This window comes from Paroedura picta, chromosome 9 (assembly GCF_049243985.1).
Source record: "Paroedura picta isolate Pp20150507F chromosome 9, Ppicta_v3.0, whole genome shotgun sequence".
NCBI lineage: Eukaryota > Metazoa > Chordata > Lepidosauria > Squamata > Gekkonidae > Paroedura > Paroedura picta.
In genome coordinates, this window is record NC_135377.1 from 74,833,512 (window position 1) to 74,856,643 (window position 23,132).

At 48.4% G+C, this 23,132-nt stretch overlaps 1 protein-coding gene across 3 annotated transcripts in view; it reads left to right on the top strand.

Annotated features, from left to right (window-relative positions):
- DNAH5 (dynein axonemal heavy chain 5) overlaps positions 1-23,132 on the top strand; it is a 323,270-nt gene that overhangs the window by 128,373 nt on the left and 171,765 nt on the right. For all 3 annotated transcript variants that reach the window (XM_077353359.1, XM_077353360.1, XM_077353361.1), the window contains 7 exons: positions 1,434-1,606; positions 7,382-7,560; positions 12,192-12,379; positions 16,487-16,681; positions 17,675-17,809; positions 19,483-19,590; positions 22,410-22,563. In XM_077353359.1, coding sequence (XP_077209474.1) covers positions 1,434-1,606; positions 7,382-7,560; positions 12,192-12,379; positions 16,487-16,681; positions 17,675-17,809; positions 19,483-19,590; positions 22,410-22,563 — 1,132 coding nt within the window. The remainder of the gene's footprint in view (positions 1-1,433; positions 1,607-7,381; positions 7,561-12,191; positions 12,380-16,486; positions 16,682-17,674; positions 17,810-19,482; positions 19,591-22,409; positions 22,564-23,132) is intronic.

Sequence of the window (23,132 nt, forward strand, 5' to 3'; positions counted from 1 at the left end):
TCTTTTTTCCTGTTGCTCTAGGCTACTCTCTTTGTATCTAATCCATGTTCAGTGCTTTGGGCTTAGTTCATACCTTTGCCAAATACAAAACTGAAGAAGACTTGCTTTGACATTTTTATATTATGAAAGTACATCATACATAGATTTGTTGGAATCAAGTTTCCAAGTGGTTCCTTTGTCAATGATATATATTTTTAAAAATCCTTTAAAACTAAACTATGTTAGTATGTCACACTGGCCTTTTCTGCATGCACAACTTATTTTCGATTTCCAGTGAACTCAGTTCAGTAAAGCTTTACTTTGAATGACGTGTCAGCATTCTGCACCTTTTCTCTCTCAGATTGTCTCCTTTAATTGCAAATTATGTTTTCTGCATATCAATGAAGAAAACATAATTTGACATAAGACATATGAAGAAAGGTTGGGGGAGCTTGGTCTATTTAGCTTGGAGAGGAGACGATTGAGAGGGGATCTGATAGCCATCTTCAAGTATTTAAAAGGCTGCCATATAGAGCAGTGGTCCCCAACACCCGGTCTGGGGACCAGTACCGGTCCGAGGATCAGTTGGTTCCGGGCCGCAGCTATTGCGGAGAGAGGAAAGGGAAGGTGAATGTAAGCCCCTTTGAGATGCCTTTGGGTAGAGAAAAGTGGCATATAAGAACCAACTCCTCGTCTTCTTTCTCAGCTTCCCCTCCCTCACAGGGTGCTTTGAGACTCCTTTGGGTAGCCTCCTTTGGCCCCTACCTGGTGGAATGAGGAGCTACAGGCCCTGTGGGAGCTTTCCGCATTCCGGAGGGCCTGCAAAACAGAGCTCTTCCACCAGGTGTATAGTTGAGGCTGGGGCTAAGAGTAAGATCAGATTGGGGCCCCCCTTGGTGGGCCAGCAGTGTGCCAGAATCATCTATGGCATGGGGTTATGGCTCCCTCCTGCCATTCTCCACTGATGTTATGTGGGGTAGGTGGGTAGTTGTTATGAGTGATTTGCACCACTATGTTATCTGGCTTTTTGTTGTAAGTTTGTATTCTTGCTTTGATAATTTTGATGGAGTTTTATTGGGGGTTTTAATTATGGACTATTGTAACCCACCATGATCCAATTCCGGAAGTGGCAGGAATACAAATTCAAACAACAACAATGACAACGACGACAATGGCAACAGAATGCCTGAGACACATGCACAGTGAAAATGAGATGATCTGCGGAACAAAGAAATACATCCAATGGGCATGCACAGTAAAAGTGAAGGAAAACATCAGTGCATGAACATACGTTGTTCTTATGCTGCATGATATCTTGTCTTGACAACATATATGTTTTTGGGTGCTGAGATATTCCCATGAGTTTAAAAGTAACCAGTTTCTATGGAGATTTTAATACATTTTCATTGAACTAAGCATTTCAGGTCTATGATGGCTTCTGTCCTTCTTTCTAGTGCCGGATGCATATCAAGAGTCCCTCTGATTTTGAGTGGCTGAAACAGTGCAGATTTTATTTCAGTGAAGATGCAGACAAGATGTTGATTAACATTACAGATGTATCCTTCATCTATCAAAATGAGTTCTTGGGCTGTACTGATCGGCTGGTGATAACCCCTCTGACAGACAGGTGAGATATGATTGTCATTAGAACAGGTCATTTACATGGCTGTGTCCATAAAACATTGAGCCACTGAAAAAGGATTCCCACAGTTGGGGGATACAGCAGATATAGTGGTGGAAGAAGGCTAGACAATAACCCTGAAAGGAGCATATGCTTGGAGACATGGAGGACTCATGCAATATGGGGATGTTTGCAATCCTTCTAACCTCTGCCCCAACCCTAGGGACACAGGGGGCCCTCCAGCCCCGAGGTGTATAACACCAGGTTGATTAACAACAAAGCATCTGATAGTCAAACGGCCTAATTAGGGTTCTTTTGCCCAGCCCTGATTAATCACGCTGAGAGAAAAATATTTTTATATTCTTACTGCAGAAGAAATATAGACACAGGGGAGTTCCCAAATCTTCACAGAGAACAATAGGATTACATAGTGTTAAATACCCTTTCCTTGGAGGCTGGGAAAGATGATGCCCCTTGCAGGATGAGCCAATAGCCTGGGGTCTCTACCTCACCACTGCACCTCCCTTCAGCCCTTATGGCAGCTTTCAAAGAGGTTTATATGTTAAAGTGTTTGCAACTTAGATACCTCCTACACACCTTTCTCAGTAAGATTCTCAGTAAGAGCCAGTTTAGTGTAGTGGTTAGGAGTGCGGAATTCTAATCTGGAGAGCTGGGTTTGATTCCCTGCTCCTCCTCCACATGCAGCCAGCTGGGTGACTTTAGGCTCGCCACAGCACTGAGAAAGCTGTTCTGACCGAGCAGGAATCTCAGGGCTCTCTCAGCCTCCCCTCCCTCACAGGGTGTCTGTTGTGGGGAGAGGAAAGGGAAGGCAAATGTAAGCCTCTTTGAGCCTCCTTCGGGTAGAGAAAAGCGGCATATAAGAACCAACTCTTCTTCTTCTTCTTCTTCTTCTTCTTCTTCTTCTTCTTCTTCTTCTTCTTCTTCTTCTTCTTCTTCTTCTTCTTCTTCTTCTTCTTCAAAACACCTTTTGCTTCCCACTCTGGCATATTAACCTGTTTAAATGGCATTTCAAAATGATTACTAGATTAAAGTTCAATTACTGTAACACCCCCTTCACAAGATAATATGTGTAGTGTCATTCTGTTGTGCTTCTTCACATGCCTGCTACTCAGGACTTCTGTTTTGAGGGTAACAGGGAGAAAACAAAAAACCATAAGTAAATTGTTCTCCGTGTAAACTGGAAAGGAAATAAAAAAAAATGAACAAAAAAACTTTCCCAAGGATTTAGTGGTAACAGGATCAATGTAGGCTGGAAAAGAACCCTCCGAGTCCTTTTGGCTCGCTGCTCACAGGGAGGTGTTCGATCAGCACACGGGGCTGAGATCTGTCCATTCCTGCTTTCTTCAGGGTAAAGCGGTAGTCTTTTCCCTGCTTGCTGCAGTATAGCGGAAAAGGAAGTCTCTCAGGGCACTGCAGGCAGGATCCAACCTTGAGTCTTGGATCCACAGGTAGAGGGTTAGCCTTTGAACTCAGTCAATGATGGATTCAGATTGGACCCTGCCTTTCTCTCTCTAGCCAGCTCAAATACAGGAAACAGATTGTGTCACGCCTTCTTCCAGTCTACAAACATGGGCGCCAGTGCAGAGGCTCTCAAGAGATAGGATTCAGGATCCTACAAACAAGGAACAACAATTCCATAGAGTTAATACCTGGCCTTTTCACTCCTGCCTGTGCCAAGCTTCCAGTTCTCGTATTTGGTGGAGATAGAAGTACAAAATAGTTCAATCCAAGACTTTGTTCAAGTTTATTTAATACGGCACTGTGTTTAATTCAGTTCATGAACAGAGGATTCTTCTAGGGGCAGGCTTCAGAAAGCCCAGAAAATACAGGGAAGGCCCCCTCTTTCTTTGTCCCTCCTCTTGATAGAAGAGAGAATCACGCAAAATAGGACAGAAAAGCTCCAAAGGAAAAACGCAAAAGGAAAAAAGGGAGGATTGCTGTTGTGTTCCTATGCTTTATACCCAAATTAAAAAAATAAAAATAAAGCAGATACACAAACACAAATACGTAATTACATAGTTGCAGGGCTTCACCATGGCTGACAGGACCTATAGCACATACCCTTCTGCTTTTGACTGCATCTAGCTCAATGCACAGATATCTTCACAAATCATCTCAGTGGTCAAGCACAAGCAACCCTGAAGAGATATATACAAAAGCGGATGATTTCATTTTTGTTTGTTTGTTTGTTTATTATTTCAATTTATATACTGCTTCATTTCCTAGGAACCTGCAGCAATTCACAGAATAAAATATTAAAATACAATAAAACCCCATAAAACCCCAGTTTACAATAAAACAAGCAAGTGGTTAAAACACAAATAATCTATCCCATCCCACCTCGTTCAGAGGGTTCAGACAGAGGCCGAGTCTCCTCCACTAGGAGTGAGTGGGTGCTGGTCTAATAGACTCTAGTAGACTTTGATAGACTTTGGGAAGGGGTCCTTGATGGAAACACCGGCGTTCTACCCTGGCCTCAACCAAACGCCTGGTGGAAGAGCTGAAAATTCTGACAGGGCCCTCAGCTCTTCCGGGACCAGGTTGGGGCCAGGACTGAAAAGGCCCTAGCCCAGGTCAAGGCCAGGTGAACATCCCGGGGGCCCAGGATGACCAGTAAATTCATACCCGCAGAGCGGAGGGCCCTGCAGGGGGGCATAAGCAACCGAGCGGTCCTGCAGGTAAGTAGGACCCAAGCCACATATGGCCTTAAAGGTTAATACCAAAACCTTGAACTTGACCTGGAAACAGACTGGTAACCAGTGCAGATGGCGAAGCACTGGCTGAATATGGGCCCTCCAAGGTGTCCTAGCGAGTTTTGTACCAGCTGTAACTTCCAGATCAAAGTCAAGGGCAGGCCCGTGTAGAGCGAGTTACAGTTGTCTACTCTGGAAGTGACCGTTGCATGGATCACTGTAGCCAAGTGATCTGAGGACCGGTAGGGTGCTACTAGCCAGGCTTGGTGAAGATGGAAAAATGCTGTCCTGGTACTTTAGTGACCTGAGCCCCCATAGAAAGGGAGGCATCAAAGGTCACTCCCAAATTCCTGGCAAAAGGTGCAGGTGTTAATTGCACACTGTCCAGGCATGGGAGGCTCGCTTCCTGGTCCTGCCCTCTTCTGCCCAGCCACAGGACCTCCGTCTTGGAGGGGTTGAGTTTCAGGCCACTCTGCCTGAGCCATCCAGCCACCGCTTCCAAACAACTGGCAAATGATTACTACAGTGAATTTGAGGAAGACTCACGACAAAGCTTTGAGAACATCTCATAGGAAGCTTATGCAAACCTATGAGATGATGGTAAAAACTGCTAAGCATGAATTCGACATAGTTTCCATCATGTCTGCAAGTTCACAGTTGTTTTAGGGTAGTTTAGCCTTTAACCATCCTCAACAAAGGGTGGCAAAATAATAGTCAATTAGATGTGAGGCATTCGTGAGCATTTTTTTCGGATAAAATCTCGATGCTCTGCTGTGACCTCCCCATAACTATTGATAGAGTATGGAAACTAGGAGCCCCTTGGCTGACTTTGGAGGGAGTATTTGGTGGCTTTCGATGGCTCATGATGACTGAACTGGATAGATTGCTAGCATCAGTGCAGCCGTCCACCTGCCTCTTGGATCCTGGCCTGAAAAGGAACAGTGAGAGGACAGGAGGCCCCCTTTGGGAGATAATAAATCTCTCCCTCTCTACAGGGGAGGTTCTGAAGGTAGCCGAAGGAGGCAGTGGTTTGTCCTTTACTGAATAAAACATCTCTGGACCCGTGCCCCATCTCACATCCGTCGTTTCTGGGGAAGCGGTTGAAAGGGCCACCATGAACCAGCTACTAGCATATCTAAAGGAAGCTTCAGTCTTGGACCTATTAAAGTCTGGCTTCCGGCCTGGCCATGGGGTAGAGATGGTGCTAGGCCTGGGATGAAGCTGGACCGAGGTGGGTTGGCGCTGCTCACGATGGTAGACCTCATGGCAGCGTTTGACATAGGTGGTTATGTGGTTCTGGCTCAGTGCATTGCCAACATGGGAATATGGAGGACAGGTCCATAATGGCTGGAAGGAGGACAGAGGGTTGCAGTTGGGGAGAATCAGTTGCACTGCCGTCAGTTCCATCGTGGAGTGCCTCAGGGTGTGATTCTCTCCCCAACTTTATTTAAAATCCTTATGCACCCTCTTGCCCAGCTTTTCTGAGAATTTGGACTGTCATCAAACCCAGCTCTGCCTCATGATGAATGGCATTCATCATGACTCCCCATACCCAGAGTCATTTTCCAGCTGACGTGAAGCAATGGATCAAGCAGAGTCAACTGAAATTCAACCCTTCAAAGACAGAGGTAATGTGGCTGAGTAGGAGAGGACCAGATGAGGAAGCATGCCTACCCTGCCTGGACAGCATTCATTTTACAGCTGTGCACAAAGCCAGGAATCTGGATGTGATCTTCAACATATCCCTTGGAGGAGCAGATCATGAGAGTAGCACGGCTGGTGTTCTTCCACCTCCACCAAGCCAAACTACTAACTCTGTGAAGGTTCAAGGGGGTGGCAGGTGACAGTGGAGGAGCGATAGGGAGTGAGTGTCCTGCATAGTGCAGGGGGTTGGACTAGATGACCCAGGAGGTCCCTTCCAACTCTATGATTCTGTGATTCTATGAGCAGGAACTGAGACCTTCATGTGCTGGTATCCATGTTGATGATGACGGTGTCTACATGTTGAAATCCAATTCAAGGCCTGGACTGAGTTTTTGGAGACACCCTCTGGATGACCAGGAAAGCAATTCAAGTAGCCTGGATACCCAAATAGATTGGAAGGGAGGTTGTAGATTACTAACTGATATTTCCTGGGTCTAGAATGGCAGTGTTTAAGAATGGCATTCCGCTCCAGTTACCTAGATGTGTATTTCCTTGCATTAAGCCCTAGAGGTACCTGGCTGCTTTCTGCCCCCACCCCCACCCCAGGAACTCTTGGGGGGGAGGGAGGGAGGAAGGGGCCATAGATTTCCCAGAGCTTTTGCTGTCACCCATCAGGGGATTCGGCTGGTTGATATGTTGTCAAGGGCATGCTTGTATTCAAGGGCTCCATGGTGAGAAGGCAACAGCCAGTCCCTTGAGCCTCCCTCCTTGCCAGGGGCTTGTCTCTGTGTTCACAGCCTGCAGCCTTCGTGGACCACCTCGACAGAGGCCAAACCGGACCAGGATGTTCTGTGCAGCTTTTGGGTTTTTTCCTGTTTGTTTGTTTATACAATATTTTGTTCTTTTAGGGGAAAAAAAACTAAACTAACTGTTGGGGAGAAAAGTGGAAGAAGAAATATTCTAAATAAATGTAGAAAAGAGCAGGAGCCAAGGGTCACCACAAAGAGGACACGACCTGCAGCAGGGCAGGAGCTCTTGTGGATCACGGCTCACTTCCTGACGAATACAGACCAAGATGTAGATAGAAGTCAGGAGAGACAGCCCTGCTGGTTGGTCTGTAGCAGAAGAAAAGATCAGGAGTCCAGTGGCTCTTTTGTGGCTTCCCTTCTTCAGGTGGCCTCACATTTTACCTGTACCTGAAGAAGTGAGCAGGGACTCAGAAAAGCTCCTCCCCTGCCCCAAATGTTGTGAGTAATTCAGGTGCTCCAGGCTTCTTGCTTTTTTCAACTGCTACAGGCTGACACAACTACCCATCTGGATCTATCTAGATAGTATTGAAAACCTTTCCTGAGCCTGCTTTGTATGTTAGACTGCTGACTTCAAACTTGGCTTTCTCATGGCTTTTAATGTCCTTCCTTTGCAGGTGTTACATCACTTTGGCCCAAGCGTTAGGCATGAGCATGGGGGGCGCGCCTGCCGGACCTGCAGGGACGGGGAAAACAGAAACGACCAAGGACATGGGCAGGTGCCTTGGAAAATATGTCGTCGTCTTCAACTGTTCAGACCAGATGGATTTCAGAGGTCTAGGGAGAATCTTTAAAGGTCAGAGTGTCTTCTGCTTTACAAACCATGACTCTTTTAGTAAAATCCAGGCCTCCATTTTAGATGTAATTGGATTCAAGCCAGAGTTGGTGTGAAAATGAGTGACATAAAGAAGCAAATAGACTTGAATGTGCAACCTGTTTACTCTGCCTAATTTAGAAAACAAGCTGCAGCTTTCTGTTGCTAGCTGGAGTTTCTGGTTTGCCTTCAAGGGCACAAACCCTAATCTCAACTGACAAAATAGACCTGCGTAACCTCAAGATGCCAGAGGTGGAACTCCTAGCATATTAAGTGTACAGAATATTATTCTGAATGATTTCATGATAAAGCCCCAAACTTTCACAACACAAACAGCTCTTTGTGAGTATATTTATGTACTGAGTTTCCCAAATGGGATGTTTACCTTGCATTGCCGTGTATTTGAACACTAAAGTAATCCAAATCTGAGGATGCTGAAATCCAGAAACTGGAGCAGTGAATGGATAAAATTGAAAGGGTACAGAGGAGAGTGACGAGGATGATCTGGGGCCAAGGGACCAAGCCCTATGAAGATAGGTTGAGGGACTTGGGAATGTTCAGCCTGGAGAAAAGGAGGTTGAGAGGGGACATGATAGCCCTCTTTAAGTATTTGAAAGGTTGTCACTTGGAGGAGGGCAGGATGCTGTTTCTGTTGGCTGCAGAGGAAACGACCCGCAGTAATGGGTTTAAACTTCAAGTACAACGATATAGGCTAGATATCCGGAAAAATTTTTTCACAGTCAGAGAAGTTCAGCAGTGGAATAGGCTGCCTAAGGAGGTGGTGAGCTCCCCCTCACTGGCAGTCTTCAAGCAAAGGTTGGATGCACACTTTTCTTGGATGCTTTAGGATGCTTAGGGCTGATCCTGCGTTGAGCAGGGGGTTGGACTAGATGGCCTGTATGGCCCCTTCCAACTCTATGAATCTATGATTGTATGATAAGGTTCTTTTGAAAAATCTGAAAAAATGATAAGCTTTCACACACAGAGGCCCCAGACCGTTTGGCCGGCCTCCCAGGCCTGATATCTGCTTAGTTTCACTCAGTAAATGGGAAAGGGCTGTTTGGGACTTTAAGGGAGGACTCATTGAAGAAGGAGGGGGGTGGTTCTTATATGCTGCATTTCTTTACCCGAAGGAGTCTCAGAGTGGCTTCCAATCCCCTTCCCTTTCCTCTCCTTACAACAGACACCCTGTGAGGGAGGTGAGGCTGAGAGAGCCCTGATAATACTGAAGAAGAAGAGTTGGTTCTTATATGCCGCTTTTCTCTACCCGAAGGAGTCTCAAAGCGGCTAACAGTCGCCTTCCCTTTCCTCTCCCCACAACAGACACCCTGTGAGATGGGTGAGGCTGAGAGAGCCCTGAGATTACTGAAGAAGAAGAAGAGTTGGTTCTTATGTGCCGCTTTTCTCTACCCGAAGGAGGCTCGAAGAGGCTTTAAATACCACACTCCTTACCACTGCAGCAAGCCTGGCATTACCCATCAGGCCATGGGATACCAGCTGAACTGCTTGACTCACCCAGGGTTAGCTTCTTGCTCCCGTCCAGAAACAGCCGCCCTGATCAAGACAGGGCGGTCGAGTTGCAGCCGGGGACCTCCAGCCCCAGTTCTGCTGTGAAAAGTAGCTGAGTGACCTTGGGTCACTGACACATCCGCCCTCTTGCCCACCCGACATGGCTATTGCAAAGAGGGAAATTATGCCTCCCCATTGGGCACAGTATTATTACTGTTTAATTAATGTTGTTCTGTTACCCTGTTATCATCATCAGTTAGTAATATTACTGTTATAGTTATTTATATGTATGGTTCTTTGTATAGTTCTCAGTTCCCTGAGCCCTCGGGAAGGGCGGTATAAATATGAAAAATAAATAAATAAATAAGAAAGGCAGGATATTTATAAAGTAAACAAGAAGGGGCCGTTAAAATGTGGGCTGATGGGTGGGTGAGAAAGAGAGGAGGAAGCAAAGTGTCAGAAGCCCCTGTGTGTTTCTGCCATGATTATATTTGGCTGTAAGTTTATTTATTGTTATTTGTATTTATTATATTTATATACCGCCCTCCCTGGAGGCTGCTCAGGGCTGCTTACATAAAGCGTAGAAACATTGGAGTGTTTAGGTAGCCTGGCCTTTGTGCCCTGATGTAACCCAGGTTTCCACTTGACACCACAAGGATGATTTCCTGCTGTCGCATTTTATGCATCTCATCCTGCGCAAACATTCCTCACCTCCTCCCTTTTAGTGCTTCTAGTTTACCACGTCTTCCCATCCCTTGAAGCCTGGACTGTTATCTCTTTACTCATTTGAACTGTGCCTGGTTCAAGTTGCCAATGGAGGGGGAGCCCCTATATTGATTGCCCTCTCCCTTGTGAATCAGTTCTGTGACTATGTCTTCAATGTAGGGGATACTTGCATTTCTAATAAAGAAATTTTACCTTAAGGAATGTACTTGTTTAGAAGTCAAAGTCTCTCACACAAGGAAAGGTGTGCATTGCTGGGAGGAGGGGAAGAGGAAATAGGGTGGGCAGGTAATGCAGCAGACTGGGAAAGGTTCCCTGCAGTGCAACTGGTCCAGCTCAGCTTGGACTGTGTCACTGGGCCACAGTTTGCCCAGGGAGAGACTCCGGAGGGCAGGGCAGGAAGAGAAACGGAACACAGAACAGAAAAAAGGTGAGTTGGCCGGGGGTTGGAAAGGAGAGGAGGAGGCAGAGAAAGGGAAGAAGATATAGGGGCTTTCGAGGAAGGAAAGGATATAGGAGTGCGGGTGGGGAGGAAATGAGATCCCGACCACATGGACTTGCTGGTCCCTCCCTTGTGGCTAAGTTGACCTACGTCTGAAGTTACTTAAATCCAGTGACTGGAGCCCTGAATGGACAAGATGATTTTTTTGACAAACCTGAAAAATGCCCAGGTTCACCCCCAAAAATCTGAAATCTAAAAACAATATTTGGCAACTGCAACATTTTAAAAAATCTTAGAGTTGGAAGGGGCCACACATGCCTTCTGGTCCCAGCCGCCTGCTCAATGAAGGATCGTCCTCAAGCCTCCAGGAGAAGGATCTGTCCAGCCGCTGCTTGAAGACGGCCAGTGAGGGGGAGCTCCCCACCTCCTTAGGCAGCCCCTTCCCCTGCTGAACTAGACTCCTAGAATCCTAGAGTGGGAAGGGGCCATGCAGGCCATCTAGTCCCACCCCCTGCTCAGTGCAGGATCAGCCTCCAGCATCCAGGAGAAGGATCTGTCCAGCCGCTGCTTGAAGACGGCCAGTGAGGGGGAGCTCCCCACCTCCTTAGGCAGCCCCTTCCTCTGCTGAACTAGACTCCTAGAATCCTAGAGTGGGAAGGGGCCATGCAGGCCATCCAGTCCCACCCCCTGCTCAGTGCAGGATCAGCCTCCAGCATCCAGGAGAAAGATCTGTCCAGCCGCTGCTTGAAGACGGGCAGTGAGGGGGAGCTCCCCACCTCCTTAGGCAGCCCCTTCCCCTGCTGAACTAGACTCCTAGAATCCTAGAGTGGGAAGGGGCCATGCAGGCCGTCTAGTCCCACCCCCTGCTCAGTGCAGGATCAGCCTCAAGCATCCAGGACAAGGATCTGTCCAGCCGCTGTTTGAAGACGGGCAGTGAGGGGGAGCTCCCCACCTCCTTAGGCAGCCCCTTCCCCTGCTGAACTAGACTCCTAGAATCCTAGAGTGGGAAGGGGCCATGAAGGCCATCTAGTCCCACCCCCTGCCCAATGTGGGATCAGCCTCAAGCATCCAGGAGAAGGATCTGTCCAGCCGCTGCTTGAAGACGGCCAGTGAGGGGGAGCTCCCCACCTTCTTAGGCAGCCCATTCCTCTGCTGAACTAGACTCCTAGAATCCTAGAGTGGGAAGGGGCCACGCAGACCATCTTGTCCCACCCCTGCTCAGTGCAGGATCAGCCTCCAGCATCCAGGAGGAGGATCTGTCCTTCCCCTGCTTGAGGACCACAAGAGAGGGGTGGCTCCCCACCTTCTTAGACAGCCCATTCCATGGCTGAACTAGACTTGTGGACTCCTGAATATAGCTCAGAGTGTGATTCTTAAACCCCAAATCTTTCCAGGTGGTGGTTCCTGGTGTCATTTGTAGGGAGAATCTATGATAGCTCTCTCCTCACCAACAGACCTCTGGAGGGTGTCACATGCATTCACTGCATCATGAGGGCAGGGCCATTGAACGGTGCCTGAAGTATCTGAGGCTGAGTTCCAAAGCTGAGCCTGCCTTTTGTGGCCTTTATGTGAGTTATTCGTTCTGTATTCTATTTCTTACGTTTATATTCTGCCCTCCCCTTGCGGCTCAGGGCAGTTTGCAAAGAACGTGGAAGTCACAAGACAGGTACCACATGGTCCAGTGAAGAGCATCTGATCATAGCAACAGCAATAACAGTAATAACAACATCAGTAATAATGATAACGGCACTCAGAATTGAAATTTTGAGATTGCCCTTTGATGTGCTTTGTGGGCATATCTTTGTGGGACGAGGGGTCAGGAGATGCTGTTGAGTCCGTTGACTGGGCTCGCTCTGACGGGGGCGTGTGCTGCCCTTTGGGTGTTGTCTGGTTGTGTCGCCTCGCGGAACACGAACGGTGTGTTTGCTTCATGCTTCAGGTCTGGCCCAGTCTGGCTCCTGGGGCTGCTTTGATGAGTTCAACCGCATTGATCTGCCGGTGCTTTCGGTTGCGGCTCAGCAGATTGCGATTGTCCTGACCTGCAAGAAGGAGCGCAAGAAGAACTTCATCTTTACGGACGGTGATAATGTGGAAATGAATCCAGAATTTGGGCTCTTTTTGACAATGGTAAGCACTTTGATGCCAGCCGTGAGTGACATATGCCACTCCCCTGAAATGGCTGCCTTTGTCACCTGGGGCGGGGGAGGGGGGGAATGAGTGCCATTATTTTGTCCTCCTGTCATAGTGCCAAAACGTTGGAACTTGTCTGCAGGAAGATTTGTCTCCCTCTATTATTGTCTCCCACCACCAGATGAAGACTTTTGTTTTATTTGGTGTCCTTCCAGTGGTTCCAGTGGTGAACCTTCTCAATGGTTGCATTGGTATGCATGGAATCCTAGAGCTGGAAGGGACCTCCTGGGTCATCTAGTCCAACCCCCTGCACTAGGCAGGACACTCACATCCCAATCGCTCATCCACTGTCACCTACCACCCCCTTGAACGTTCCCAGAATCATCCGTCAGATGGCTCTCCAGCCTCTGCTTAAAAATTTCCAAAGAAGGAGAACCCACCACCTCCCGAGGAAGCCTATTCCACTGAGGAACTGCTCTGTCAGGAACTTATTCTGGATGTTTAGCTGGAATTTCTTTTGAATAAATTTCATCCCATTGGTTCTGGTCCGTCCCTCTGGGGCAAGACAGAACAGCTCTGCTCCATCTTCTACATGGTAGCCTTTTAAATACTTAAAGATGGCTGTCAGATCCCCTCTCAGTCGTCTCCTCTCTAGGCTAAACAGACCAAGCTCCCCAACCTTTCATCATACATCTTGGTCTCCAAACCCCTCACCATCTTTGTTGCCCTCCTCTGGATACACTCCACTCCTCTTCAACTGGGGTGCCCATAAACTGAACACAGTACTCCAAGTGAGGCCGAACCAGAGCAGAGTAAAGCGGTACCATCACCTCCTGTGATCTGGAACCGATAGACCGTTTGATACAGCCCCAAATCCCTTTTGCCTTTTTAGCCAGTGAGTCATATTGCTGACTCATGTTCAAAGTATGGTCTACTAGGACTCCTAGATCCTTTTTTGCACCTGCTGTTGCCTAGACAAGTCCCTAGAACTCGTGCCTGTTTGCTGCAGTTTTGTACCAATTCTTGCAAAAGCAGGGGACTTTGAATCTTTAAGCAGGATAAAAACCAAGGTCCATGAGGACGACTCATAGCCTATCCCATTGTCCCCAATAGGAAGACAGCACTCGGCCAGGAATGGCCCACCCTGGTAGTCTAGCCCCAGCAGGGAGAGAGCCCCTAATAAGGGCTCTTAGCTCTCTTCCTCATACTTCCTCCCCCTTTCAGAAGTTGCTGGGTGGAAGAGGAGCTGGCCTCATTGCATGCCCCTCCTGCCAGTAAGCTGCCCTGGCCTTGGCCTCTCCCCTGGCCTCCTTCAACATGGAGGAGATGGGCAACATGGGGGAGTGAGCCACCTCCCAGGGCAAGTGGTGGCTGAGATCCGCCTGTCCCACTGTCAGCATCTTCCCGTGGATTCCTCCTTGCTTGGAAGAAGCCAGCAGGAAAACATGTAGGCACCTCCTGTGGCAAACTGCAGCCCAGGGACACCTTCCTGCTCATGAGGAGCCACCTCCTGGAGCAGCCCATGGCCAAGTGCTGTAAGTGCCTTCCTGCAGCTTGCTCCTGCTCGAAGGAAGCCGGGGGGGGGGGTTCTCAAGTGTGGTAGAAGAATGTTTCTGAATTTTCTGCTTGCCAGCCAATATTCTCAAGTAGGTTTGTAGAATAGAATCTTGGAGTTGTGCATGAAGAGTCCGTTAGTCAAAACAATGCTCTTTATTGCAGGCCAGGGGCAAAGCTTGTTGCACCCAGGAATACAATGGATGCTAGGACACATTCCTGCACTGTGTCCTCATAGACTCCTAGAATCCTAGAGTGGGAAGGGGCTGTACAGGCCATCTAGTCCAACCCCTGCTCAACGCAGGATCAGCCCAAGCAGGATCAACACAAAATGCAGGATCCTCCCTGGCTGCTGGCCCTCCTCCCTTTGCTCCCTGATCAAATCAGCATGCTGAAGTGGGTAGAGAGTAGCAGGCAAGGGCCAAGTTGGACCCCCCATTCCTAATCCATGTGCAGAAAGATGGGTTGCCAACCTTCAGGTGGGGGCCCGGAGATCTTCAGGAATAACAACTGAGCTCCAGGCACCAGTTCTTCTGGAGGAAACAGCTGGAAGGAAGAAATAAGAAAGGAGGAGGAGGAGGGGAAGCAAAGAAAAAGGAAGGGAGGGAGGAAATAGGAGAGAGACAGACAGAGAGGAAGGAAGGAAGGAAGGAAGGAAGGAAGGAAGGAAGGAAGGAAGGAAGGAAGGAAGGAAGGAAGGAAGGAAAGGGGATGAAGCAAGACAGAAAGCAGGAAGGAAGCGGGAGGGAGAAAGATAAAGAAAGGAAGGAAGAACGTATGGAATGAGGGAAGAACGGAAGGAAGAGAGAAAAAGGGGGAGGGCAGAAGGGAGGAGGAGAGAAAGAGAAGGAGGGAAGAAGGGAGGAAGAGAGAAAGAAAGAGGGAGAGTGAGGAAATAGAAGAGGAAGGAAGGAAGGAAGGAAGGAAGGAAGGAAGGAAGGAAGGAAGGAGAGAAGGAAGGAAGGTGAGAAGAAGGAAAGAAAGGAAGGAAAGGGGATGAAACAAGACAGAAAGCAGGAAGGAAGGGGGAGGGAGAAGGAAAAAGAAAGGAAGGAAGAAGGCATGGAAGGAGGGAAGAATGGAAGGAAGAGAGAAAGAGGAAGAGGGAAGAAGGGAGGAAGAGAGAAAGGAAGAGGGAGAGTGAGGAAATAGAAGAGGGAGGAAGGAAGGAAGGAAGGAAGGAAGGAAGGAAGGAAGGAAGGAAGGAAGGAAGGAAGGAGAAAAGGAAGGAAGGAGAGAAGGAAGGAAGGTGAGAAGAAGGAAAGAAAGGAAGGAAAGGGGATGAAACAAGACAGAAAGCAGGAAGGAAGGGGGAGGGAGAAGGAAAAAGAAAGGAAGGAAGAAGGCATGGAAGGAGGGAAGAATGGAAGGAAGAGAGGAAGAGGGAAGAAGGGAGGAAGAGAGAAAGAGAGAGGGAGAGTGAGGAAATAGAAGAGGAAGGAAGGAAGGAAGGAAGGAAGGAAGGAAGGAAGGAAGGATGGAAGGAAGGAAGGAGAAAAGGAAGGAAGGAGAGAAGAAGGAAAGAAAGGAAGGAAAGGGGATGAAGCAAGACAGAAAGCAGGAAGGAAGGGGGAGGGAGAAAGAAAAAGAAAGGAAGGAAGAAGGCATGGAAGGAGGGAAGAATGGAAGGAAGAGAGAAAGAAAGAGGGAGAGTGGGGAAATAGAAGAGGAAGGAAGGAAGGAAGGAAGGAAGGAAGGAATGAGAAAAGGAAGGAAGGAGAGAAGAAGGAAAGAAAGGAAGGAAAGGGGATGAAGCAAGACAGAAAGCAGGAAGGAAGGGGGAGGGAGAAAGAAAAAGAAAGGAAGGAAGAAGGTATGGAAGGAGGGAAGAACGGAAGGAAGAGAGAAAGAGGAGGAGGGAGGAAGGGAGGAAGAGAGAAAGAAAGGGAGAGTGGGAAAATAGAAGAGGAAGGAAGGAAGGAAGGAAGGAAGGAAGGAAGGAAGGAAGGCTCTCCCAGTCCCCCCCCCCAATTGGGAGTGGGTGCATGGAGGAGCACCCAAAGGCTGCCCTGCACACTACGGGGTAAGTGCAGAGGAGTGCCAAAAGGTCAAGCTGGTCCTTATTTGGCTGGGGGGTAGCTTTTCCTGCATCCCCCACCCACCCCGAACTCAGGAGAATGCAAAGGTTGCACTCAGTCCCATGGGGCTTGCTGGGGGCTGGACCCCTTCTCCCACCTCCGAGATCCTGGGTGAGCATAAAGGCTGCGCTCCGTGTCCTGAGGCTGTGCCTCTTCCTCCCTCTGGCCCAGCTTGCCAGCAGAGGGGGCAGGCTCTTCTGCCAGCAGGAGGAAGGTGGAGGAGAGGGAGGCCAGGGGCAGGGCAGACCCACCACCGGCCCTCAGTGGAAGAGGGCATGCTCCCGAGGGACACTCAGGTATGGTGTGAGTTGCCTGTCACTCAGCTTGAACTTCATTATGGTAAAGATCAAGCGGACATGTTTTTTGGGTTCCAAACATCCCTCCCCTTGTTGCTTTTATACTATGTTGCACAAGTTTGCCAGTGATGAGGCCGTGACCGATGCTGGCCTAAATGATCTCTCTCTCCACTCAGAACCCCGGCTATGCTGGCCGTCAAGAGCTGCCTGAAAACCTGAAGATCAGCTTCCGCTCTGTGGCCATGATGGTCCCGGATCGGCAGATCATCATCCGGGTTAAGCTGGCCAGCTGCGGCTTCATTGATAACATTGTCCTTGCAAGGAAGTTCTTTACTCTGTATAAGCTCTGCGAGGAACAGCTGTCCAAGCAGGTGAGGTTGCTTCAGTCTGTTCCATGTAGAGGTTCACAGGGCAGTTCTCAGCAGGCACCCAGCTTTCTCCTCCTGTTTGTCTTAGCAAGGTGTAACTTTGCTTAGTATGGTGCTGTTTGTGGGCCAGAAATATTCTAAATGCTGCCGCCAGCAGTGCAAATGTCTGACAATGTTGAGTTATTTGGTGCTTTTCCTTCTGATTTGTGTGGAAGCAACCTCTGTTGTTGTAAAGGGCCATCCCAGATCAAACTCCTGGTCTTCTCTTCTGACTCCTGTAGTATTAGAAACACACAATATTTCTTCCACCTCCATTCTGCATTATGGGGATTGGACACCAGAAGCTGTTAAATACCAAGAACGAACTTTGAGTCCAGTGGCACCTTTACGGCCAACAAAGTTTAATGTATGCCTATGAAAGCTTATCCCCGGAATTAAACTTTATTTTTTTGGCCTATGAAACCCACAGTTAAACTTTGTTGGTCTCAAGGTGCTGCAAGATGCAAACCTTGTCCTACAAGTTCAGCCCAACCCACCTGAATATATCAAGTGAGGCCATCAAGGTCTCCGTTGCCTCCCCTGATGGGAAAACAGCTGCTCATTTGTCTGACTAGAGAGCCTGGGATTGGAGCCCGGGACCTCCTTCATGACAAGCAGCTGCTCTTCCATTGAGCCCTGGCCTTCCTCAGCCAACTGGATATGACCACATCATGCTTTTTTATATGGAGACAGACAGGCAGTCCACATGATGCTTGGTAACTGCGCTGCTACAATTTGGCATGGGGTTCCTCTTTCCAGCCACAGGTCAATGTTCTTCCTTATGTTTAATTTCAGCCAGATACTGATAGCTAACCCTAGACCAGGCTCTGTTGACATAAAATATGTACACGCTGCTGGAATTCGTGATGAAATCACAAGGGTGACTTTGTTCTATGATTGGCATAAAATATGAACTCCTGTCACTTCCCTGCTTGAAACCCGTTGGCCTCTTGTCAGGTGCACTATGATTTTGGGCTCAGGAATATATTGTCTGTATTGCGGACCTTGGGAGCAGCCAAAAGAGCAAACCCCGACGACACGGAGTCCACTATTGTGATGCGGGTCTTGAGAGACATGAACCTTTCCAAGCTGGTGAGCCTTGCGGAGACGTGTTTGTGCCATTTTGTGCTGTGCTTGCAGAAATGATTAGAATAAAATGTCAGGGCCATTCCGCACTGGGATCAATGTTGCAAATTGTTTGCGGAACGAAAACGCCATTTTAAATAGTGGAATTCGTCGTTATGCATACCTGCCTTTGTAGTGGAATCCAGTTGCGTTTCTATCGTTTCCCACAGGGTTCCGGTCTCTGCAAAAATCGCTAGCCAGGAAGCGCTATTGCCGAGCTGTGTCCCACCCCTGGCTGTCAAGCAGCCAATGGGCGGCCGTTATCATGCTCCCAAACAGCCCCTTTCCCTTTAACGAAGGTTTTTTTTTTTTAAAAACACACCCGTTGCAACGAATATGCATTGATTTGTTGCAACGACCCATCCAGCTAGCAGGTGGTGTTTGAGCTGCCATTTCATCATTGCCACGCTCCCCCCGAGTGAACGCCCCCCCCCTCATGGGCGCGATTTTCGGCCAAAAACAGTGTGAAAAATAAAGGGAAAATAAACCAGCAAACGGGCCTCTGTGTTGCTTGTGCTTGGTGACTTTAAACAGAGGGACTGCAGCCGGGGAAGCCTCACTGGGTAAATGAAGGCTTGCGTTGATCTCCGCTCGCTTGGAGAGAAAAAAATGGCGATCGCTTCGCCGGAAGATCAGAGGAGAGAGCCAGGGGGGAGGGACTTTGCAGAAACTTTGCAGAAACCGCAACAATGGTAATGCACAGAACTTCCCCGCTAGTGTTGCAGGTTGGTTGCAGGAGTGTAGCGCTTTCCGGAGGGTGAATCCACTTTTTGGGATTTCCCTGAAAGCGCTACAACAGCGCTACAACGATGCGCTTTATGCGGATCGGTTTCAGGAGTGTTGCAGATTGTCAACGACATTGTGCATAACGGCAAAACTGTAGCGATTTCAATTAGTAACCATTGTACTATTTTGGACAAATGCGGAATGGCCCTCAGTTTCGTCTAGGCAATTTCCTTTGGCTGACCATCTGCTTCCCAAATTACTTCTGTGGTAAATCACTGCTGACCCGGCTATCCACTTGAAATGTGCATGTGGTCTTCATTGATTCCCTGTATTGTACCCATCTCCCTGGCTCACCTGGAGTTCTGTTTGAAACATGCAGGTTTGGCCTTTTCCCATTTGCTCTGGAATCCCTTAGCTGGGCATCATAGATTTGTGACCTCATTTCCATCCCCGTTGGCTGCTTCTCTCTCCTCCTTTTCTCCTTCTTCCTCAGTTATACCTACAACCCACACCAGTCCTGAAGCTTAGTCTTACCCATGAAAAGCCCATCCCTCAATGCATGTTGGTGTGTTTTTGCAGATGCAAGTTGAAGAATCAGCTCTTGACGATTAATCTTCCGTGGGCTCCCAGGCAAATTTTTCTTCTACCCCCTCCCCCCCATGCTTGGGGAAGGCAAGATATGCTGTCTTCCCATAGCGTCTGGCCCAGTTTTCCAGTCCCCTACCCTGGCAGCCTCCCATCAGTGCTACTCGTGAGGTGCAAAGAAGGTACATGCCTGGCACATTCCTCTGACAGTGTCTGATTCACAAACCTCGCCCGCTTCCATTAGACATGGGTTGGGTGCTCCTTGGCTGAATTACAGAAAATAAGTGTTCTGTTGTGTTTTTCTTATTTATTTTTTTTGTTATTGTTAGATTGATGAAGATGAACCCTTATTCTTGAGTCTGATTCATGACTTGTTCCCCAGCATGCAGCTTGACAAAGCCGGGTATCCAGAGCTTGAGGCTGCCATTAGCAAGCAGGTAATGCTGAGAGGCCTTTTACAGGCTCTCGTTCTGCAGGTTGACAGAGAAACTTGCTGGTGGGCTAACTGTTGAAAGATTCCATGGGCTTAATCTTGAAGAAGACATGGATTGAAAAAAACAAGACAAAACAATAGAGAGATTCAGTGTATGTTTTTTTACTTCCCTATTTGTACTTTTATTTGTTGCTGGGCCATGAAGCTCTCATGTTTCAGAAACTATCCATTTTGGGCTGTATCAACAGGGGCATCACATTAAAATCACAAGATGTCATAGTCCCATTGTATACGGCACTGGTCAGACCACACCTGGAGTACTGTGTGCAGTTCTGGAGGCCTCACTTCAAGAAGGACGTAGATAAAATTGAAAGGGTACAGAGGAGAGCGACGAAGATGATCTGGGGCCAAGGGACCAAGCCCTATGAAGATAGGTTGAGGGACTCGGGAATGTTCAGCCTGGAGAAAAGGAGGTTGAGAGGGGACATGATAGTCCTCTTTAAGTATTTGAAAGGTTGTCACTTGGAGGAGGGCAGGATGCTGTTCCCATTGGCTGCAGAGGAAAGGACATGCAGTAATGGGTTTAAACTTCAAGTACAACGATATAGGCTAGATATCAGGAAAAAGTTTTTCACAGTCAGAGTAGTTCAGCAGTGGAATAGGCTGCCTAAGGAGGTGGTGAGCTCCCCCTCACTGGCAGTCTTCAAGCAAAGGTTGGATACATACTTTTCTTGGATGCTTTAGGATGCTTAGGGCTAGTCCTGCGTTGAGCAGGGGGTTGGACTAGATGGCCTGTATGGCCCCTTCCAACTCTAGGATTCTATGATTCCTCCACTGGTCCCTCAGCAGTAACAGCTCGTTCCATGGGAGCTTGTGCAGTCCTGCAGTTTGGTTATTAACCAATGGAGCAAAACCCATAAAATAATGAACAGTAATGAGTTATCTTGAAATATCTGTAAACAGCGTTTGCTGTTGACATAAAAGGCTATGCTCTTGGTGGGTGGAGAGTGGGCGGGGCCCCTCACCAGGACAGACAGCAGTTCTAGCCAGTCGGGTGAGGGCCCAATCGGAAGACGCGATTGGGCCCTCACCAGCACAATCCAGAGCTATACCCAGAAGCCACACCGACTGCTGTGAGTAGTCAGTCCGGCCACTGGGCTCACCACCGGGGAAGGGGGCTGGGGATGGCCATGAGGCGGCGGGTATGCTCGGCGGGGGGGGGGGGAGGCTGGGATGGCTTTCCCTGGGCTTGCCAAGCAGGTGGCGGCGGGGCTGATCGGAGGGCCCAGGGGAAGCCGCAGCATCGGTGGGGAGGGGGATGAGGATGGCTTCCCCTAGGCCCACCGGGCAGGCCCGCCTCCTCACAGAGGTGGCGGGCATGCTTGGAGGGCCTTGCGGAAGCGGTGGCATTGGTGGGGAGGGCCGGGAACGGCGTCCCCAGGGCCTGCCGAGCATGCCCGCCGCCTTGCTGAGGCCACGGGCGTGCTTGGAGGGCCCCGGGAAAGCCGCGGCACCGGGTTTGCTGGCCAGCTGCGGCAGTGGCGGTGGGGGGGGGGTCTTCAAAGCCCATTCTTAGGAACGGTCTCTGAATCTAGTCACCTCATAGAAGAGCAAAAGCAATTCTGATACTGGTTTAGTGAATGATCATCACTTATCATAAAGGGGTGTTGTTGTTTTGAAATACGAATCATAGGATGTTTTTACAGCTGTCTTAGTACAGAACAGCTTTAGGTAGCCGGTGGGAGACAGTGAGTTCTGCAGTCTCATAGAAAGCTAGGATAACATGACAGAGGTCTAGGTTTGAGCCTTTTCTCCCTGACATGCTATCTTTTTAAAATGCATTTTCAGTAGGGGTCACAGTCCAATATATTATCTCTTGCTCCTCATTTAGACATAGCACTATACCAACACTAAGCCTCTGAATCCCAATGTCAGGAGATGACATCAGGAGAAGGCCTCTGCCTCTCTGGCCACTGAATGCTGGGCCACTGCTGTGATTCAGCAGTGCTCTTCTTAGGCCCTTATGAAGACCTCAGCCTCTATGTCCTGTTGTTGGTCAACCAGAGGAATTGGTTGGCCCCTACGTGAGAGAAGATGGTGGACTAGACAGAACACTGGTCTGACCCAGCAGGGCTCTTCTGATGTTCTTACCAAAAGAAGGCCTTTACCTTTATGCCCTGTTGTTGGCATAAGAAATGGTTCTGAGGAGTCAGGATGCTAGACTATGTGGACCCTCACTGGTCTTATCCTAAAAGGCAGATTCTGTCACTTCATTCATACAGGGCTCCCGTCCAAGAAAGCTAATTCTGCAATAACTTTGGAATTAGGCCTAAAGATTCATGTTGCGTTGCTTGTTAAACTGGCCAGCAAAGCTTGTGCACAGAGCCTGTTGATTGTCAGAATACTGTGCTGCTGCCATTTGTTTTGGTTCGGTTGCATGTGTAGATCCAGAGAGTTTATTGCACCCACCTGCCTTCCCTTCCTTCTCCCTTGCACCCCTTCCCCTTCCCCGTCCATTTTCCTTGTCTCTGGAATGCAGCGCCGTGGCCTTGAGCACCTGTCTATCCGCCTGGTCGGTTCCCTCTGAAGATCTCCCGCATTTCTCGGGTTCTCACAGGGGTGGGGGTGGGTGCGGATGAAGTGGTTATATGCTGTGCTTGTTCTGTTGTACCCCTGTTCCGACCAGGTACTTGATGGGTTAACTTTCTTGCTTTAGAATAAATGCATCTTTTGCATCAAGTCAGAGACTGTTTTCTGGGCAACTGAAGAAAATTGACAATGATGAAATAAGCCTTATTTCTTTCTTGGTGGCAATCATGACAGGTGGAAAGGGCTGGCTTAATTAACCATCCCCCATGGAGACTGAAGGTTATCCAGTTGTTTGAAACGCAACGAGTGAGGCATGGAATGATGGCGCTGGGCCCAAGCGGGGCAGGAAAGACCACATGCATCCACACGCTGATGAGAGCCATGGCTGGTATGGAGGACGCATTTTCTTCCGGGGGCAGCAAAGTAATACCATTTATACAAGGGCCAAGCAATCCTTAATGATCTAATGATAGATCAAAGATTCTATCCCTGTAGTTTCTGGCTCCCTGAATTATTGTGCATTTTCTTCTCCTTCTCTATAGGTCCTAGACTCACAGAATCCCAGAGTGGGAAGGGGCCACACAGGCCATCTAGTCCCACCCCTGCTCAGTGCAGGATCAGCCTTGAGCATCCATTTTCCTTTCTTAGTGTAGTTTCCCTGTTTCTGCAGTCATTACCATCTCTGTAACGTTGTCTCTGGCAACATCAGAAATATTAAGTTGCCAGTTGCCAGATATTTCTGTAGCAAATGAGACTTCAAAATATTTAATTGTTCTCTTGGAATTTAATTTTGTTAACTTTATTCTAATTTATTATTTGTAATAATGACCTTTTTGGTTATAAATTGCTTAGGTCAATTAAACATATGTGTTTTAAATAGTGAACAAATTTATCTGAACATGCCATCCTGGGCTTAGAGGGTCAGGTGTGACCACAGAGACATCTGGGGTGGGCGGG